The sequence below is a fragment of the Mytilus trossulus genome, chromosome 4 (genome assembly GCF_036588685.1).
Source record: "Mytilus trossulus isolate FHL-02 chromosome 4, PNRI_Mtr1.1.1.hap1, whole genome shotgun sequence".
Lineage (NCBI taxonomy): Eukaryota > Metazoa > Mollusca > Bivalvia > Mytilida > Mytilidae > Mytilus > Mytilus trossulus.
In genome coordinates this window covers 15,595,593-15,615,295 of record NC_086376.1, presented here as the reverse complement: position 1 = coordinate 15,615,295, position 19,703 = coordinate 15,595,593, and the positions used below count along the sequence as shown (strand labels likewise).

Here is a 19,703-nt window from a genome sequence, read left to right as displayed (position 1 = left end):
CGTCAGTCTGAAATAAACCCTCATTCCAAAATGAGCCTTCATTTCAAAATAAACCTTCATTTTACTTAAAAAAACTTCATTTCAAAATAAACCTTCATTTTACTTAAAAAAACTTCATTTCAAAATAAACCTTCATTTTAAAATAAACCTTCATTTCATAATAATTTAATTTTGGATGTAACACGTCTTCTGATTGGCTGACGTTATTTTGTTATCAGCCCATAGATATAATTTAGTCATGCGACCGTGACGTCATCAACGTTTTTTCATGGTTTTCTACGGTTTAAAATGAAATTTAGAATTAAATTATAAGAAATAGCTGTAATATTTTTTCTGTCCATTCGAAATAACATAAAAAATGTGGTGCACACGGTTAAATAACCCACTAAAAAGTAAAATCACAAAAATACTGAACTCAGAGGAAAATCAATTTGGAAAGTCCATAATCCGATAAGCGCGTAATTCAGTGTACACCAAATTTTTTATGTTATTTCTTCATAGACAGAAAAAATATATGTCATTCCTTAAATGAAATGTTAATAAAGACAACAGTAGTATACCGCTGTTCGAAATTCATAAATCAATTGAGAAAAAAACCTACCCGGGTTACAAACTAAAACTGATGGAAACACATCAAATATAAGAGAAGTACTACGACACAACAGAAATACAACCTTAAAATGTAATACACACAGAAACGAACTATAATGTAGCAATGGTCATTTTCCTGACTTTGTACAGGACATTTTAAGAAAGAAAAAATGATGGGTTGAACCTGGTTTTGTGTGGTATGTCAAACCTCCCGCTTTTATGGCAATGTTAAATATAATATTGAAATAACAACATGACATAACAGGAATACAGTACAAACTATTAAAAGAACATTCAAAGAATGCTCAAGTAAGAGTAATGCAGTTTTGGCACTACAATACAAATAAATGGGAGAACATATTAGAAAGAGTAACACACGTATAGAATGAATGAACACGTGAAAGATCATGATCTCCTTCCTACAAACCAATCTGCGTATCGTCAATTCCATTCGTGCGAATCGGCCCTTCTACGACTCGTTAATGACATACTCGATGGGATGGAGCATCAAGAAGTCACCGCTATGATCGCCGTTGATTTAAGTGCAGCATTCGATACTGTAGATCATAGTATTTTGACAAATGTACTCGAATATCAGTACGGTGTAAATGGAACCGCACTTAAATGGATCGATTCCTATTTGAGACCTCGAAGCTGTCATGTAAATGTCAGCTCTACAACATCATCAGAGCGACAACTTGAGTGTAGCGTACCACAGGGAAGTTGCTTAGGTCCCTGGCTTTATTTAGTCTACGCCGGAACCCTATTCGACATTATTTCACCATCTATTACTGTGTACGGATTTGCCGACGACCATACTGCTAATAAACGTTTCGTGCCAACATTAACGAATGAGATGGATGCAATTCGTGACTTACAGGCCTGCGCTGTTCATATAAACACCTGGATGAACAGTAACAAACTAAAAATGAACAATGCGAATACAGAGTTTATTCTCTTTGGCAGTCGACAACAACTCTCTAAATGTCAGACAAAAGAAATAATCATTTGTGGAGATGTTATAAAATCAAAAACATGTATACGGTACTTAGGAACTTTTCTGGATGAGACTCTAAACTTCAAAGACCATATTACTAAAAAAATGTAAGACAGCAATGATGAACTACTACAAAATAAAGTGCATACGATCCTATCTATCGAAAGAAGCAACTGAAACTTTGGTCTTATCTTTGGTTGTTTCACATTAAGATTATTGCAATGTTATACTTTTTGGAATTTCACAAACTGATTTATATAAATTGCAACGTATACAGAATATGTGTGCCAAACTTGTGTTAAACCGTTCTAAGGATGACAGTGCCAAGCAGGCATTGTTTGACTTACACTGGCTTCCGATCAAAGCCAGAATTACATTTAAAATCTTAACATATATGTACAACTGTCATGTAGGTAATGCACCGTCATATTTGATCAATTTGTTAAATCCTCAAGTGTCGAAACGTTCATTAAGGTCGTCAGAGTCATCTATTGGTTGTTATGCAGTCCCATATAACAAAAAGAAAACTTTTTCAGATAGAAGCTTTAGTACTATTGGGCCAAAATTGTGGAATGAACTAGGTACAAATGTAAAAAACTCTGAATCTTTGGATACTTTTAAATGTCGGTTGAAAACATTGTATTTCGAAAATTATTTTGAACTTTTCTGACTTTTTTTCTTGTGTATCACAGTATAAATTTTCAATTTTTGGTATTGTACATACATATTGTATTTTTGTTTAGTATTTTTGTATTTTATATGTCATTTATGTACAACGCCATTGAATACATATTGTATATGTAGAAATAGGCGTTTAATTAAGTTTTCATGTTTCAAAAATAATAGCTAACAAAAGGTACCCGGTTTAAATTTACACGCGTTTCGTCCACACAAGAATTTCTGTATTTTATGAGTATTTTAAAAATTTATATTTTTTTTTATTCAGAAATAACTCTTATTTATCAAATGTTAATGAATGTAAAAAAAAACAACATAATTTTTTGCTGTATATTTATCAAATTTTTAAAAATTGCACTATTTACGTTTTCATGGAAGCCATGTCTGTTGTTTCTTTAATTTCTAGTTATACCTGGAGAATATTTAAATGGAACCCAATCAGAAAAAATGGGATTGTTGATCATGAATGTATCTGAAATTAAAAGATCTGGGTTCTTCGAAGGTACTCCGTCTCATATAAAAATAAAAACAGGTCGAAAGGGAGAGGCGCACAGTTTCCTCTAATAGGAATGCCGAAAATTTGTTGATAAAGTCTACCTCCAAATTCAACAAATATGCTGTCATTAAAATACTTCGGCATACTGATAATTTGACTGTTCGTCTCTGTAGCATGTTTCACATTTATGTTCACTATTAACAAAATAAGCCGTTTGGTATCCCAAAGTAATTAATTTATAGCGTATGCTATCATTTTGGTTAATATCTTTTAGATTAATTTTCAATTTCTCATGAGGAATGGTGGTTTACAGGGTTAAAAAGTTTTGATAGAACTAAAAGATCGAGATTTAAACTTTAGAGTTTTTATAATCATCATATGGTTAATACCACTACACGAGTAAACAGTTTCAGAGTATTTCTTCTGAAGACCCTCTTTCACTGCGGACAAAACTTTTGTCAATCTACTGGACAATTCTTTAGTCGAACTCGGAGATGAGCCAGTTATTTACCGTTGTTTGTACGGATTTTTGTGAAGCTGAGGTATTCAATACAAACAAGGTCCTTCGATTTTTTGTTCAAACGGACTTTGGTCGATCATTCACAAAGTTTTTCAACTTATCAATGAGATGTCTAATCAGAAACCTGATTGTTTTGATCCATTCTGACAAAGGGTTCAATTCAACTTTTTCTTGTTTAGCCCATGCTCTGGCGTAATTTACATTTGTTTTCTTTTTTTCATATATATATTTTGACGATTTTAAAAATAGTTAACAGTTTGTCAATTTGATAAAATTTTGTGGGTACATATGGTTGACATTGAAGAAGACCAACTGAAAGAAAAAAACTGCAAGGCACTGTCTTAACGCAGGAGGATGAATTCAATAAACAATAAGCTGTGACATTAAAGAAAATTCCATCCCACGAATATGTAGTCCTACAAATTTATTGACAAATTGCTTTTTTTTGCCATTCTGTAACAAAATGGCTTCATTAGCAACATCTTGAGTCGAATTTCAATTTTGGTTTATAAATATATGTTAAATTGATAGTAAAAGTGTCATATGATGTGTTGATAGTTAGATAGATACCAGGTTTATAATTAAATACACCAGACTCGCATATTAAATACAGGAACAAAATTCCAAAAGTTTTGCCAAATACAGCTAAGGTTTATCTATTCCTGAGGTAGAAAAGCCTCAGTATTTTAAAAATTCAATCGTTTTTAAACAGTTAATTCAAAAATGTCAATGATAATACATGTAAGCACATAAGTGAGACTTACGTGCCAGTCTTTGTAAGAATCAGGCAATTCAGGAAAAAATCAAAACATGATAAGAAATAAACCACCTAGCTTATCATGCTATTTAATGCTAACCATCATCCTGAGTAAAAAAATAGTAGTCTTTCGTTTGTTTGTGTCTTGTAAGATCAAATAACTTGGATAGAAAATTGGTTAGAATGATAGCAAATTATTGAGATATCTCCCCGTATTCGTTAATTTCTAATGCATTTCAACCAAATTGTATCTTCTATTACTAGAACAGAAAACGGAAATGAATGTTATTTGTGTGCATAGCTACATATCATGAACTTAAATCAATGTCAAATTGGGTGGGGTTTTTTTGTCATGTTTTCACCACTGCCTGATTCTTAGGCAGACTGGCAGTACCAGGATTATTATTTAGTACGCCAGACGCGCGTTAACAGTATTAACTGGCAGTTAGCACTTCGACATGAATATCAATTAAGTGGTAATTTTTATTAGTTTCCTGTTACAAAACTTTGAATTTTTCGAAAAAAATAAAAGAAAGGCTTTTCTACCTAAGGAATAGAATACCTACGCTGTATGTAGCACAACAATTTGGAATTTTCGGTCCTCAATGATCTTTAACTTTATACTTGTTTGGCTTTATAACTTTTATGATCTAAGCGTCACTGATGAGTCTTATGTAGATGAAACGCGCGTTTGGCAGTTTGAAACTATAGTATTGGTACCTTTGATAACTATTAACACCACTGGGTCGATGCCACTGCTGGTGGATGTTTCGTCCTCGGCGTATCTCCATTCCAGTAGTCAGCACTTCGGTGTTGATATGAATATCAATTATGTGATTATTTTTCTAAATTTCCTGTTACAAGACTTTGAATTTTTCGAAAAAAAAACTAAGGATTTTCTTCTTCAGGAATAGATTACCTTAGCTGTGTTTGGCAAACCATTTTGTAATTTTGTTCCTCAATGCTCTTCAACTTTGTACTTGTTTTGCTTTATAAAAATTTATAACTATTTTGATCTGAGTCTTGTGTAGACGAAACGCACGTCGGCGTAAATACCACATTTAGTCCTGGTATCTATGGTGAGTTGATTTAAATATTCAATATCATGTTGGATTTAGCAATTTTATTTAGTTGATTCTTCGTTTGACGCTAGTTCAGATGATATTGTCCCTTCTTCTTCTTTGAACATTTCAATCAAGTTGTAAATAAGGTATCTGTTACTAGCATAATAGTCAGCACTTCTGTGGTGACATGAATTATCATTGATATGGTCAAAATTGTTAATTAAATCAAAAACTGTCAACCATTTTTGATTATTAAAATACTAAGGCTTTTCTACCTCAGGAATAGATTACCTACGCTGTATTTGGCAAAACTGTTTGGAACTTTTGGTCCTCAATGCTCTTCAACTTCGTACTATAGTTTGCCTTTTAAATATGTTTTAATTCGGTCGTCACTGGTGAGTCTTTTGTAAAAAACACGAGCGTCTGACGTTAATAAAACATTTCAATTCTGGTATCTATGATGAGTTTATTTGTTTAACGTATTCGTTTTTATTCTGTAGTTAGTCACAACTTCGGTGTTAACATGTATATTTATTATGTAGTCATTTTTATAAATTTACTCTTGGCAAAAGTATGAATTATTTTTGGAACTTTGGTCATCGCTGCTCTTTAACTTTGTACTTGTTTTGGCTTTCGAATTCATCAGAGCGTCACTGATGAGTTTGTGTGGACGAGACGCGAGTCTGGCGTTTCAAATTATAAGCCTGGTAAATTTTGGTAGCTATTATTTGTGTGTTTCTTTGTCCTGTATGTTCTCCCATTTATTTGTATCGTAGTTCTCATGTAATATTGTCATTTTAATGTTATATGGAACATTGCCATTAAAGCGGGAGGTTTGGCCAGATCACAACAAGATTCAAGCCTATTTTTCTTAAAATGTCCTGTACCAAGTCAGGAAAATGGCTAATGTTATATTATAGTTCGTTCCAGAGTGTGTTGTATTTAAGTGTTGTGTTTCTGTTGTGTCGTTGTTCTCCTCTTATATTTGATGTGTTTCCCTCAACTTGTAACCCTGATTTGTTTTTTTTCCTCAAGACACTGAGAGGTATACCCCATATAACCAGGATCAATAATGCATCTAGGAGAGTATAGCAGCATCCTACAAATAGGATCGTTTTATGCTCCACTGACTTGTGTAATTGTGTCATTCAGAATGAAAAAAATGGACATTAACTACATGCAGGCTATAAATGTTTCACAATTTCTTCAAAATGATTGACAGATATGATAAAAGGACGAGGTTTCACCTATGAATATCTTTTAGTAGAATAACACAAGAGAAATAAACATTCACTCGTAAAAAAATGTTTTAACAAAAAGACCAAACTCCAAGGTAAACTCAAAAGGGGGAAAGTCCTAAAAAACTAACAAAATCAAATGTTATCAACCAACTGAATGAGCGAAGAACAACAGTCCTATTTACCTGTTTTTATAACTAGTAATACCTCCAACGGCAGTGGTTTTTGGTTTTATATATAGTTTTGTATTGAAAAAATTCGGTGAGCAACCCAAACAGACATAAAAGGCTAATCTGAAGAAAAAAAATGATATTCAGAAGACATAGCTGCTATTGACCATGGAGAACTGTATGTTCCAAGTCAGGAATATGACAGTTGTTATCCATTCGTGTGATGTGTTTGAGCTTTTGATTTTTGCCATTCTTTATTCTACCATTTCATTATTCAAACCAAGAGATCTTGAAGGGCAGCACGACATGTACACATAAAGCAATACATCATGATTTGTAACAGAACAACATTTTTATGTATTTAAATGAAACATTTAGATTCGAGTTGAGTCTTATCGTGAGTCTTATGATAAAGAAACACACATCTGGGATATCAAATTATGAAAATGTGTTTTTTATGGAAGACAAGCAAAATATACATAAATAATTTATTCAAATATTAAAAACTTTGGTCACATTTCTGTACAAAGATCACAGATTTAAGCATTGTCCCAACAGTATTTTTCATTGTAGAACTGGCAACATTGTAGTGGATAAAAGGGAAGCACCTGTAAATTACAATCTACAATCTACACTTTAATTTTTTTAAATCAATTTCCAACATTTAGTAAAATTTTAAGAGTAAAAGCAATTGTTTCATGAGTATACGAAATACATATGCTTTTGGATTAAATTTTGGATCTTTTCATCCTTGAAAGATATATCGTTATATGTATTAAACATTATGTATCAATAAAGCGTTAAGATAGATATTTCTTCTATGTTATTTCTTGTGAGATGTTTTAACATCGACAGCAGTGTTTAAGATTTTGAGTACACAATAATGAAGGAAAAGCCTATAAATACATTTAATGATGCTTTTTGAAATAAAAAAATGAAAGATTAGAGTTCAAATGTCTGCCGTATTTAACGTCTAAAGGCATTTTCTTTGGTTCTTTAACATTATAAAATATGAAATGAAGACTTGAGAGTGAATGCAGTTTGTAATTTCAAATACAATTACTGTTATATTTTAAAGGGGAATAACACTTTTCAAATTATTTGATCGGTACTTGTTTTAAGTTACCTTGTGTGTTTGCAGCAGGTCAATCCATTGTTTCATACCCATCACTATTGTTTGGCACTGGAGGAATATAATCATTTACTCTATTTATTCCTATAGAATAAGTGTTGGAACCATTTGTATTTTGGTGGTCATTTAAAATGGATTGCAAGTTCAGACCCTGATCATTTCCACAATCGTGATGAGGATTCGAATTTGGACAAACAGATCTTTCAATATGATCAGATTGCTGTGAACAGACCTGGCTTTTTTCTGTCTCAGTTTTAAGTGAATCAGTGCTTACCTGCAACAGACACAAAAAGAAAATATATTTACTTATTTGGCATGGTAACATATATTAAATCCTTCTAAAACTTACTCTATAAATATTCAAATTACGACCATTCAACGTCATATGATTACTTTTTATTGATGAATGTACATGTATTGTGGGTTTTTTTTCTCTACAAAAATACACTTTGCTATATATATCAGCATTCGGATATTGGTTTTTTTTAAAAGAAAAAAGAAAAAGAAATCACTCAAATGTCTGGTTTCAAAATTACCTACATTTAAACTATATATCAACCACCTGAATAATAGAACACATGTGCTTATCAACCACAACCACAGGAATTCTAGAAAAAAAAATGGACACCTTCAATAACAGTTTCCAAAATTGACCCACAAAAGCAGGACTTTCAGATTCAAATGCAACATCGTTTGTAACGTTCAATTTGATTGGATACTGTCACCTATTTTCAGGACATCAATTAACAATTGATTCTATGAATATATATTTGCAAGCACAGCCGCCGTTTGATAGATTTCAGACGGATGTTTTTTTTGTCAGTTTCTGTTGAATGAAGATAACAATATTATATTTTAAGCCCCAACTGCATCTATTGGTGATTAAATGGTCATAAATACCAGTTGGCTGACGCATTGCCAGTAAACTCAATTTCCGACCTTAAAATCATCAAAGGATGTCGATACAATACATCCATCTCCTAAATCAAAGATTTCAAAGGTACCAGGATTATAATTTAGTACGCCAGACGCGCGTTTCGTCTACATAAAACTCATCAGTGACGCTCATATCAAAATACTTATAAAGCCAAACAAGTAAAAAGTTGAAGAGCATTGAGGATTCATAATTCCAAAATTTTGTGTCAAATACGACTAAGGTAAACTATGCCTGGGATAAGAAAATCCTTAGTGTTTCGAAAAATTCAAAGTTTTGTAAACAGGAAATTTAGAAAAATGACCACAGTATTGATATTCATGTCAACATGGGAATCATTTATTTCATAAACACGGAAATAATAAAATTTTACATAAACCCCAAGCACAGGCATCCTAGGATAAAAGTACTTTTAACATGTTGAGGTATACATGTACCTTAGATGAACCTTAGTTTTAGTGAAAAAAATCTACTTGATATACTTTTTTAGTGTGTTTCCTTAAATTCATACAGCATTTTCACCTATCCATTTTGTTTCGAAACACTAAGGATTTTCTTATCCTCAATGCTAGCAAAACTTCAACGAACTAAATGATTTTAGATAGTTACTACAAAATATGAGAAACAATACATTGATACCTGGTTGTCTATTGAGTTACTTTGGTCACAGTTTTCAAGTTCTTCTTCATTTAATTTTAAACTACATAAAAGACCATTTTTATCAATAGTGTCTCTGCCAACTATTTCCTGTAAAAAAAATATTCAAATAAGTTTTTAAAACGTAAAATCACAAAAGTACTGAACTCCGAGGATAATTCAAAACGGAAAGTCCTTAATCAATTGGCAAAATCAAATGCTCAAAGACATCAAACAATTTGAAACTGTCATATTCCTGACTTGATACAGGCATTCTCTTGTTTAGAAACTGATGGATTAAACCTGTTTTATAGCTAGTTAAACCTTTCACTTGTATAATATTTGTATAAAATTCCATTATATTGACAACAATGTGTGAACAAAAGAAACAGACATAATAGCTAAAATATCAAAAATAGGGGTTCATCAGTCAACGTTGTGTTTTTATGATACCGGTAATCACTATAAAAAAAAAATAGATATATAAACATCATTCACCATGAAACAATAACACAACGACGGGATGTATTAGTACAGAGCAAAGTTATTTGATTTTGCCATGTGACAATGGACTTTCCGAATTGATTTCCTCTAAGTTCAGTATTTTCGTGATTTTACTTTTCACATGCAAAAAATAAATTCAAAACGGCACACAGACAAAGCACATTAGCAAAAAAAGAAAGACAAGAATGCAGAAATTATCATACAACAATGAGAAAATGATAGGATGTATAAGTACAGGGCCTCGTCATATGTAAATGTTTTCTCTCTCTGAAAAATATAATAAAATTATGTGAATAATGTTTGTTTTTTCAAATTTGTTGCACAAATTTTTACAGTTATTTTTCAATTCCTATTTTTGGTACTTCCAAGAAGTTACCTCCATTTTTAATTTTTTTATTTTTATGACATCATCTTTTGACTTGGATAATATTTTAAGGTAAATTAACCTTTAATTTCGTATCTGAAGAATTTTGTGAATGAGTCGAAGGTGCTGCGTCATCAAGAGGCTCTCCATTATCAGACATCTGCATTGCAGTACTTGTTTGATCTCTATGTGGAAGGATTATGTTCTCCTCCGTATTGCGCCCTGTAAAAGACGTTGTTGTGCTTGGAGGAGTGGTCACTGATGATGTCAGACCAACACCTGTTTGTGTTGTGCTTTGGTTGTTTGCAGCATTTTGACTTGGTATAGTTGTTGATTTAAATGGTAGAATTGTTGCTATTGGAACAATAGCTGAGTTGTTTGAAACCAACCCATGGCCATGTATACTATTTCTGTGATATATAACCGAGCTGTCATTAGATTGCATCTCAGCAAGATCGTGTTGATTGCATGTACCCAATTGTTGATGTAAAGGAGTTCCATTATCAGATCTATTTGTTGTATTCTGATTCACTGATTGTAATATGCTGTTAATTTTCGATGGTTCATCGCTTTCAATACAACTGATTTCTGTCATATTAAAACAAAAATAATTTTGATTTTGTGCAAACAATTAGTCATATATGAAAACACAATGACAAGGTTAAAACTACAGGTCACATAGCTGCCTTCAACATGAGTAAATTTATTTGAAGCTAATAAAGGCATCATGATCCTAAAATGTAAAACATTAAATGAAAGAATGCAATTCAGTTCTTTTCTGGCTTAACAAAGAATCCTCATCAACACAATGCCATGTAATATATATAATATATATGCACACACAATAACTAATAACTAAATACATAATGCACACATTTGTGGGGCCCTTTATAGCTGGCTGTTCGGTGTGAGCCTAGAATCTGCGTTGAAGACCGTACCTTGACTTTTGATGGTTTACTTTTATTAATTTTTACTTGGATGGAGAGTTGTCTCATTGACACTCATACCACATCTTCTTATATATTTTATGCTTATACAAACTTAAATGGCGATGATCGCTCATAATAAAAAATAAACTGACAACGCCATGGCTAACAAAGAAAAAGACAAATAGACAAATAATAGTATACAAGACAACACAGAAAACTACAGACTAAGCAAAACAAACCCCACTAAAACCTTGGGGTGATCACATGTGTTTGGAAGGATAAACAGATCCTGCGCCACATGGGGCACACATCATGGTGCTCATGTTATTATAAATCCGGTAAATAGTCTAATTGGGTAGGTCACATTCGTCAAAAGGGAAGGGGATTGTAGTTACGACATAAGGGTCTTATCCGATATCAACTGTGAAACGGTTATTCCAAACTTGTGATGGCGTACGTAAAATTTACGAAGAAATTATTTCAACTTCACCGTTTGGAACTCTTTGTTTAATAGCATCCTTGACAGCAGCAACCCTATATCAAGGACATCATGACAGACCTTCTCAATATTCTGAGCATTATGAAATTCCACATAGCTCACATCTTCGCTAGCCAAGCAGATTAAGCCAACATTTGTGATAACAATGTTGTGCCATATATCAGAAGACCTTGGTAGCACTTGAACTCTTCAATTTGGAAGTAAAATTACGGAACCATCTAGATTATACACACTTGGTAAAGCAGGAAACAAAAATATACGTTGACATTCATGCATTTGTACAAAAAACATACACATGAACTTTTATTAATTGATTAAAAACATTCAAATTGTAAAATAAATATAGTCGTAGTTTTAGGGATGTAAAGACTTGTTGCACAATAAGCACAATGAAACCATTACTTATTGTCTCCAAAATTCTATATTAGTCCGCCAAGGGTGGAGAGGAGGGAAGTAAACAATTTAAAATATGTGAAATCATTCAAATATAAGGATGATACCTCTGATTTCAAGGCAAATACACTTTCTCCTTTCCTACTTTGGTCGTCTATTAATTGTTTCTGTGTTTTACCGTAATAATTCAACAGTATTCTTAAGCAACAGAGTTCTTCAATAATGTCAATAGCCTAATATATTGAATCTTACAGAGTAAAGCAATGGATCATAGATAATTAATAAAACATTTAATAAAATTATATGTATGCAGACAGTATGTGATGAAATGCAGGTCAGTGTGTGTTGTGAAACATATAACTGTTAATCAAATCTGCCTCATTTAGAACAGCTGTAATAATTACAAGCATATATTCAAGACGATACAAAATTAATGAGGCCAAAAAAACCGAAATTTTCAATCCTTATTCTGTTGTAATTATTTACAGACTTAAAATCGTGAAAATTAAGACACTTGTGTGACTGAAATATTGTTACCCGACATACCTGGTTGCATTTCATTACATACACACTGTATAGAATTTTATCATATAGAAGCAGTATTGTTTATGATTTCAAAAAAAATATATGAAAGTCTGTGAGCTATTAAATGCTACAATGCACTTTCTGAAAAGCTTATACTACTGTTGCCTAAGTAGGCAAATCCCACAATTCTCCTTAAAACTAACATGTTCTGATTTTTTGTCATGGAATTTTTATCTACATGTATACAAGGTTGACTTCATATAGTAATAGAAAGAAAGAGAATAAGTTAGCAGAATTATTCAATTCAACTTTTCGCCTCATTTGATAATACAACAGTTGGTGACTATGTTGAACGCATCTATATCATCGAGATAAAGAATACAACAGACACAGTAAGGTTTGCCTCATTTATTGACTTACATCTAGAAATTGAAAATGAGGGTCGATTGAAAATAAAACTTTGTGTCAAAAGAGATGATTGCAGCTTCCCATTTGTGAACTTCACATTTCTATGTACCATCAATGTAATAGTGATTGCATACGGAGTATATATCTCTCAATTGATACAATATTCCAGGGCTTGCATTTCCTCTCACGATATACTTGATTGTGGGTTTTTGCTAACAAGAGTTTCAAGTGGAAAAAATGAAATCATTCCTTCGCAAGTTTTACGGACGCCATCGCTAATTTTTCCATAACGGTCAACCAACTCGTCATGGCCAATATGCGATTCATATATGATAACAGGTATTTTCCTAATGTCGTAACTACAATCCCCTTTTCCCGAATGTGACCTATTTGATTATTAGTGGGATTGTACTAACATGAGCAACAGAAAGGGTGCCACATGTGGTGCAGGACCTACTTACAATTCCCCTAGTTTTTTGTGTTGCTCAGTTTTGAGTTGTCTATGTTGTGTACTACTCTGCTACTGTTTGTCTGTTTGTCTTTTTAGCCATAGCGTTAGCAGTTTACCTTTGACTTATGAGGTTGAATGTCAATATGGTATCATTGCCTCTCTTTCAAAACTGTTGATAATCATATTACTTATTGTATATCGAAGCTACTCAAAAAACAAATAAGCATAATATTAGATAATTCAATTATACAATAAAACCCTTGGTCACATTAAATTCATGACACTTCATAGCACGCTTACATGAATCTTGATTATGAATTTCATGAAGCTGTAGTTTCTAAGAAAAGGAAACAAAATGTGTGTGTGATATACGGAAACACAGGGGCACTTCAACCAGTATTTTCAAAACTCATTCACAAGTCATCTACACGAGTAAGAATTATTTCAAAATCCTTCATCTTCAAATTTTTAAATTAATTAGAGTATTTCTATGGATAATAACCTTAGCAAGACATAAAGCATTAGTTAAAAGGACTACTACCATTTCAATTTATATTTATGATTTTTAAATAATATTTTACCTTGTATCCCAGCAGGTACTTGCTGCTTGACCTTGATAAAAATATCTTTAAACTTTTCCCACTCCTCATGTTCATTGTGCCAGTTAGCACTGAAAGATAGACCGGTCATTGTATAGAATGCCTCTGGAATTTCTGGATCTGTTAAATCTAAATGTATGACAATAAATCTTTTCGATTCATTCTGGTCTAACAATTTAGCAAATGCAGCATGAGACGAGTAATGTCCCCAAGCATCTTTTAAAAACCCTCTTGTACACAAAACAACAATAAATCGTGATGCATCCACTGTGGTAAACAATTCACCAAATATATTACTCCCTGCTTTGGCATTGAGGTCGTGATAATAGCTTTTTAAACCCCATGTTTCCATTTTTTCTACTGCAAACTTAACAAATCTATAGGATAATACATAGTCAGGGTCCTTTTTGCGATTGCTACTCAGCTTAGGTCTGTTATAAAGAAACATGGCACTATATGTTTTTTCCATTACATCTGCCATTGATTGCTGTATACAAATACAATATTCAATTTTTAAAAAGTAGGCAGGTGTTTTGAAAACATTTCAACATAAGTATGTTCGATTCTCCAAATAGCCTTACGAACTCTATCTGAAAAATAAAATTATTCGACTATAGCTATCACGACCTAAAATTTCAATGTTCATGTATGAGCTTATCTATTCGTTTTTGATGCGTTTTGTTATTTGATTTTGCCATGCGATTATGGACTTTCCGTATTGATTTTCCTCTGAGTTCAGTATTTTTGTGATTTTACTTTTTAGAGTTCATGGAATAAGGATACATCACCAGAAACAGTTTCTCCACTGTTTTATTAATTTGACAGTGGTAGTTATTGTGCCTTCACTAAATAGTAAATTGTTAGTTCATATTGAGCAAAGTGTGACTGTTTTAACCTTAAATTCAGGTGTGGGCTCTTAAGCTCATTGGTGAACACCCCTAGCATACCTAATGACGAAATGAGAATTATAAGTCACCATCTGCATCTTTGTAACTTCGATACATATATCGTGGCTTTGTACCTTGTCGTGCTATTGTAAGACTTGTTTGTTGCTTGTCTTTCATTTTTGCTATGCGCTTTGTCTATATGCCTTTTCATGTTTCATTGTTACATTCATGACGTGTATTCTCGTCTTTAAGTTTTGCTATTATGATATGTCTATATGCCATATAATTCTTAAAATATTTGTTTATTGATTAAAATCATTACTTTATTCATACAGTTCTATATAGTTTATAATCATCAATCGAAAATCCGGCTTCAAAATAATAATTCACAATGCTTTTCAATATAAAATTTGTTAGCATGTGCCATAAATCTATTTCCTTGGGATAATATACTACGGGGCGCCGAATGGGACTCTTGTGGTTTTGTACTCAAAATTCAACTTTGTACGGACAAAAGTGACTTTTGTTCAACAAAAATGAGTTCAGTTTAACAAAATTTGTATCATGGTACAAATTTTAAAAAAATTCATACAAAATTATCTATCAGCGGACAAAAGTCACTTTTGTCATGACAAAATTCATTTTTGTTACACAGACTTGACTTTTGTTACCTAATTTGAAAATTGGGCGACAAAAGTCAATTTTGTATTCAAATTAGTTTAGTTTGGTTTCTGTGAACTAATTTGCATACAAAATCGACTTTTGTTACACAAAATTGACTTTTGTGAGACAAAATTGACAAAATTGACTTTTGTCTCAACAAAATTGACAAAATTGACTTTTGTGAGACAAAATTGACCAATGTGAGACAAAATTGACTTTTGTCTCAACAAAATTGACAAAATTGATTTTTGTTTCAACAAAATTGATTTTTGTCTCACGAAAGTCAATTTTGTCTCACTAAAGTCAATTTTGTCGTATAAAAGTCAATTTTGTTGTTACAAAATTGAATTTTGTCGTCACAAAAATCAATTCTGTCGTCACAAAATTGACTTTTGTCTCAACAAAATTGACAAAATTGACTTTTGTCTCAACAAAATTGACAAAATTTACTTTTGTCTCAACAAAATTGACAAAATTAATTTTTGTCTCAACAAAATTGACTTTTGTCTCAACAAAATTAACAAAATTGACTTTTGTCTCAACAAAATTGAATTTTGTCTCACAAAATTGAGTTTTGTCTCACAAAAGTCAATTTTGTCTCACAAAAGTTAATTTTGTCTCACTAAAGTTAATTTTGTCTCACAAAAGTTAATTTTGTCTCACAAAAGTTAATTTTGTCTCACAAAAGTTAATTTTGTCTCACAAAAGTCAATTTTGTCGTATAAAAGTCAATTTTGTTGTTACAAAATTGAATTTTGTCGTCACAAAAATCAATTCTGTCGTCACAAAATTGACTTTTGTCTCAACAAAATTGACAAAATTGACTTTTGTCTCAACAAAATTGACAAAATTTACTTTTGTCTCAACAAAATTGACAAAATTAATTTTTGTCTCAACAAAATTGACTTTTGTCTCAACAAAATTAACAAAATTGACTTTTGTCTCAACAAAATTGAATTTTGTCTCACAAAATTGAGTTTTGTCTCACAAAAGTCAATTTTGTCTCACAAAAGTTAATTTTGTCTCACTAAAGTTAATTTTGTCTCACAAAAGTTAATTTTGTCTCACAAAAGTTAATTTTGTCTCACAAAAGTTAATTTTGTCTCACAAAAGTTAATTTTGTCTCACAAAAGTAAATTTTGTCTCACAAAATTGAATCTTACCTCACACAATTGACTTTTGTGATTTAATTTCCATATCAGGTAACAAAAGTCAATTTTGTATGCAAATATGTTTATATTTGCATACCTTTTAGACAAAATTGACTTTTGTCATAACAAATATGAATTTTGTTTACAAAAATGAATTTTGTCATGACAAAAATGAATTTTGTCTACACAAATGAATTTTGTCATCACAAAATTGAAGTTCTCACAAAACAAGTCTGTAGCACAAAGTTTTGTAAGACAAAAATGATTTTGTCATGACAGAATTGAATTTTGTACAAAACCACAAGAGTCCCATTCGGCGCCCCGTATATACGGCATATTTTGTTAAAGGTGAAAGAAAAGGTAAATCCTGCAACACAGAAGAACAAGTGATTAGTATTCTTGAGTTTCTTATTGACAACATATTTGTTGAATCTGGAGGTAGACACTTTCAACAAATAGTCGGCATTCGTATGTTAACAAATTGTCCGTTGACTTTGACAAAATTTATTATTAGGTAGTGTATGAAGAGGGAGTTATGTTTAGTTTAATAGGATATTTCAAAGGCGTAATTGTAAGTTTGTCAATTTCATGTTATCCATGGTTATCTATACAGCGATATATTGTATATTCAGAAGAAGGAATTTACTAAAAAAAAATGATAATACAGTAATGCTGATCTTATCACACTATTTAAATAAACTGTAATAATCATGTAACCTATCTGTATCTGTAATCTTTGTGTGGAAAAGATGTATGATAAATGATATTGAGAACTAAAATAACAACACACACGGCTTTCTCTTCCTCGTATTTAGACTTATTCGAGTACCTCGAATTTGACATAAGCGGTCATCTCACTACCAGAATTAATGATAAACGAGACGGTCTTGATGTTGACATAATCAATTTTCCCCACCTTAGTAGCAATATGATAGCTTCGCCTGCATATACATTTCCCAATCCATAGATATAATATTTAAGGGTTTGTAAGTGATATTCAGACTTTCTTAAACGTCACCAGTGTCTGAACAGAGAGTTGATTAACAGAAAGTTGATTTCGAGTTGATCGAAAGATACTCAGGCTTTGTTGATAAATATTCCGTATCAACGTCACAAATAATACACGATGGTCTTGAAGTGTCGTTTCTAGGTACTGACGTTGTTTGTCATCTCAATTACGTGTTATAGTGTTCTTTTATTTGTCTTTTAAAATGATTACTTTTACTATTTACTCTATTTTTTGGTAATATATTCATTTAACTTGGCTCGGTACGTATTCATCCAGTCATTGTGTTATTATACTTGTTTGTATTCTTGTCTTGCGTGTTCGCTAATGTGTTTTGTTTATATACCTGTTTGTTTTTCTTTGTTGTTTTAAAATTTATAGTAAATAAGTATAAACACTATGTTGACTGCTGTACACCTTTTGTGAACGTGTGTACCTATTATGCCTGTTTGTTCATACGTAGATGTCAACATAGTGGACTTTTATGCGACTGTCATACAAGAGGTTAGGCTAGCTATAGAAGAAAATGCCTGCACCAAGTCATGACAGTTGTTATTCATTTGACTCTGGACTTTCCGCGTTTTGAAACTTCCTCGAAGTTCCAAAGCGCAGAAACCTGTAAATTTTGTTGGAAACATAAAAATGAGACAGACCTGACTAACTGGGTTAGCACTAATACACGTGCATCATAATTTATTGACTATTGTTTCTGATGACACAGTGGCAAATTTTTCATTTATAGTCAGGACGAGAAAAAATAAACAATGAATAAAAATAGATCGATCCTTTAATAACGGATAAAAGCGGGAAATGTGGACACCAAATGAAAAATGAAGGTACATTAGATAGTTTTATATATAATGTTCAGCTTCGTTAATAACTCGCTTTAGACGAGGTATAAAATGTAACTACTCAATTCTAACTTGAAATGGCTTCGAAGTAATGCAGTCCACGCACGAAACGGGTATCAAAGACGGATCTAGGAGGGGGCCCCTCTTTTTTCGAAATAAATCGTAGATTATGTGTATAACATGTATAAGGAATCACTAAAGCATGGCTGGAGATGGCTCCCTCTTATCGGAAGTCAGAGACCCCCCTAATTATGAACGTTTTGGTATCCACCACTTGATAGCTTATTGGCTAATAGGCAAATGCCAGTTGTAAGACCAAGGTATGCAAATTTGTTTCATATTCCCAGGCAACGCTTACAGTTTACTGTAGTCATCACAGATAAGTGAAATAATAATTGATTTTGTAAATATATTTATCATACATACCACGTAAACCACGGGTTAACATTCGCTTTCTTACTATACCTTCATAATTTTGAGCTTTTAAATTGTTAATATAAAAATGAAACGTTTGGAAGTGCACAAACCCATTACAAATTCCTAATATAAAAGTGAAAGTTGTAGGGATTTCCCATTTAATACTTTACCTGTTAATCTATAATTAAAATCCCTCCTATGTCAGGATAACCATCAATATTATTAACCTGCATTATATATAACACTCATTCGTTTAAAAATCCTCCATTAAACTTCTAAACGGCAAAAATACATACTAAGCATATAAAAGTTAAAAACTCAAATCGCCACTAAGATACTCGTGTGGAAAGGAAGGAGTAAGTCTGATAAGGCGATTCATTTGGCTTATGAATTCAACTTTGCCGTACATATTTGCATTTCTGTTAACATGGGACATAACATAATTATATACTATTATCATGGCCAACTTGAAGGTACAGTCAATGAACTATTAAATGTTGATGGCGTTGATGCTATGTGTGTGGAACTTATCTTTTCTTGAAATAGCTAGGTAATGAAAAGTTCACTAATAAATAAACTCATCACAGATACCAGGACCAAATTTAGCATAAACGCCAGATGCGCGTTTCGTCTACAAAAGACTCATCAGTGAATCCAAAAAAAGTTAAGGGCCAAATAAAGTACAAAGTTGAAGAGCATTGAGGACCAAAATTCCTAAAAGTTTTGCCAAAAACAGCTAAGGTAATCTATGCCTGAGGTAGAAAAGCCTTAGTATAACAAAAAAAATAAAAAAATTGTAAACAGTAAATTTATAAATATAACCATATCAATGACAATTCATGT

General features: G+C 32.1%; 1 protein-coding gene across 2 annotated transcripts; it reads right to left on the bottom strand.

Annotated features, from left to right (window-relative positions):
- Positions 1–6,985: 6,985 nt before the first annotated feature.
- Positions 6,986–19,010, bottom strand: LOC134714756 (uncharacterized). 2 transcript variants are annotated; one of them, XM_063576280.1, is made up of 6 exons: positions 18,870–19,010; positions 13,868–14,014; positions 10,164–10,669; positions 9,217–9,324; positions 7,638–7,917; positions 6,986–7,119 (listed from the first exon to the last, which is right to left on the bottom strand). In XM_063576280.1, the coding sequence occupies exons 1-5, from the start codon at positions 18,889–18,891 to the stop codon at positions 7,657–7,659; spliced, it is 1,044 nt and encodes a 347-aa protein (XP_063432350.1). In that variant the 5' UTR covers positions 18,892–19,010; the 3' UTR covers positions 6,986–7,119; positions 7,638–7,656. The 2 variants fall into 2 exon arrangements, with proteins under 2 accessions (XP_063432350.1, XP_063432349.1); XM_063576279.1 differs by having other exon boundaries at positions 13,868–14,475; positions 18,870–19,004.
- Positions 19,011–19,703: the final 693 nt, after the last annotated feature.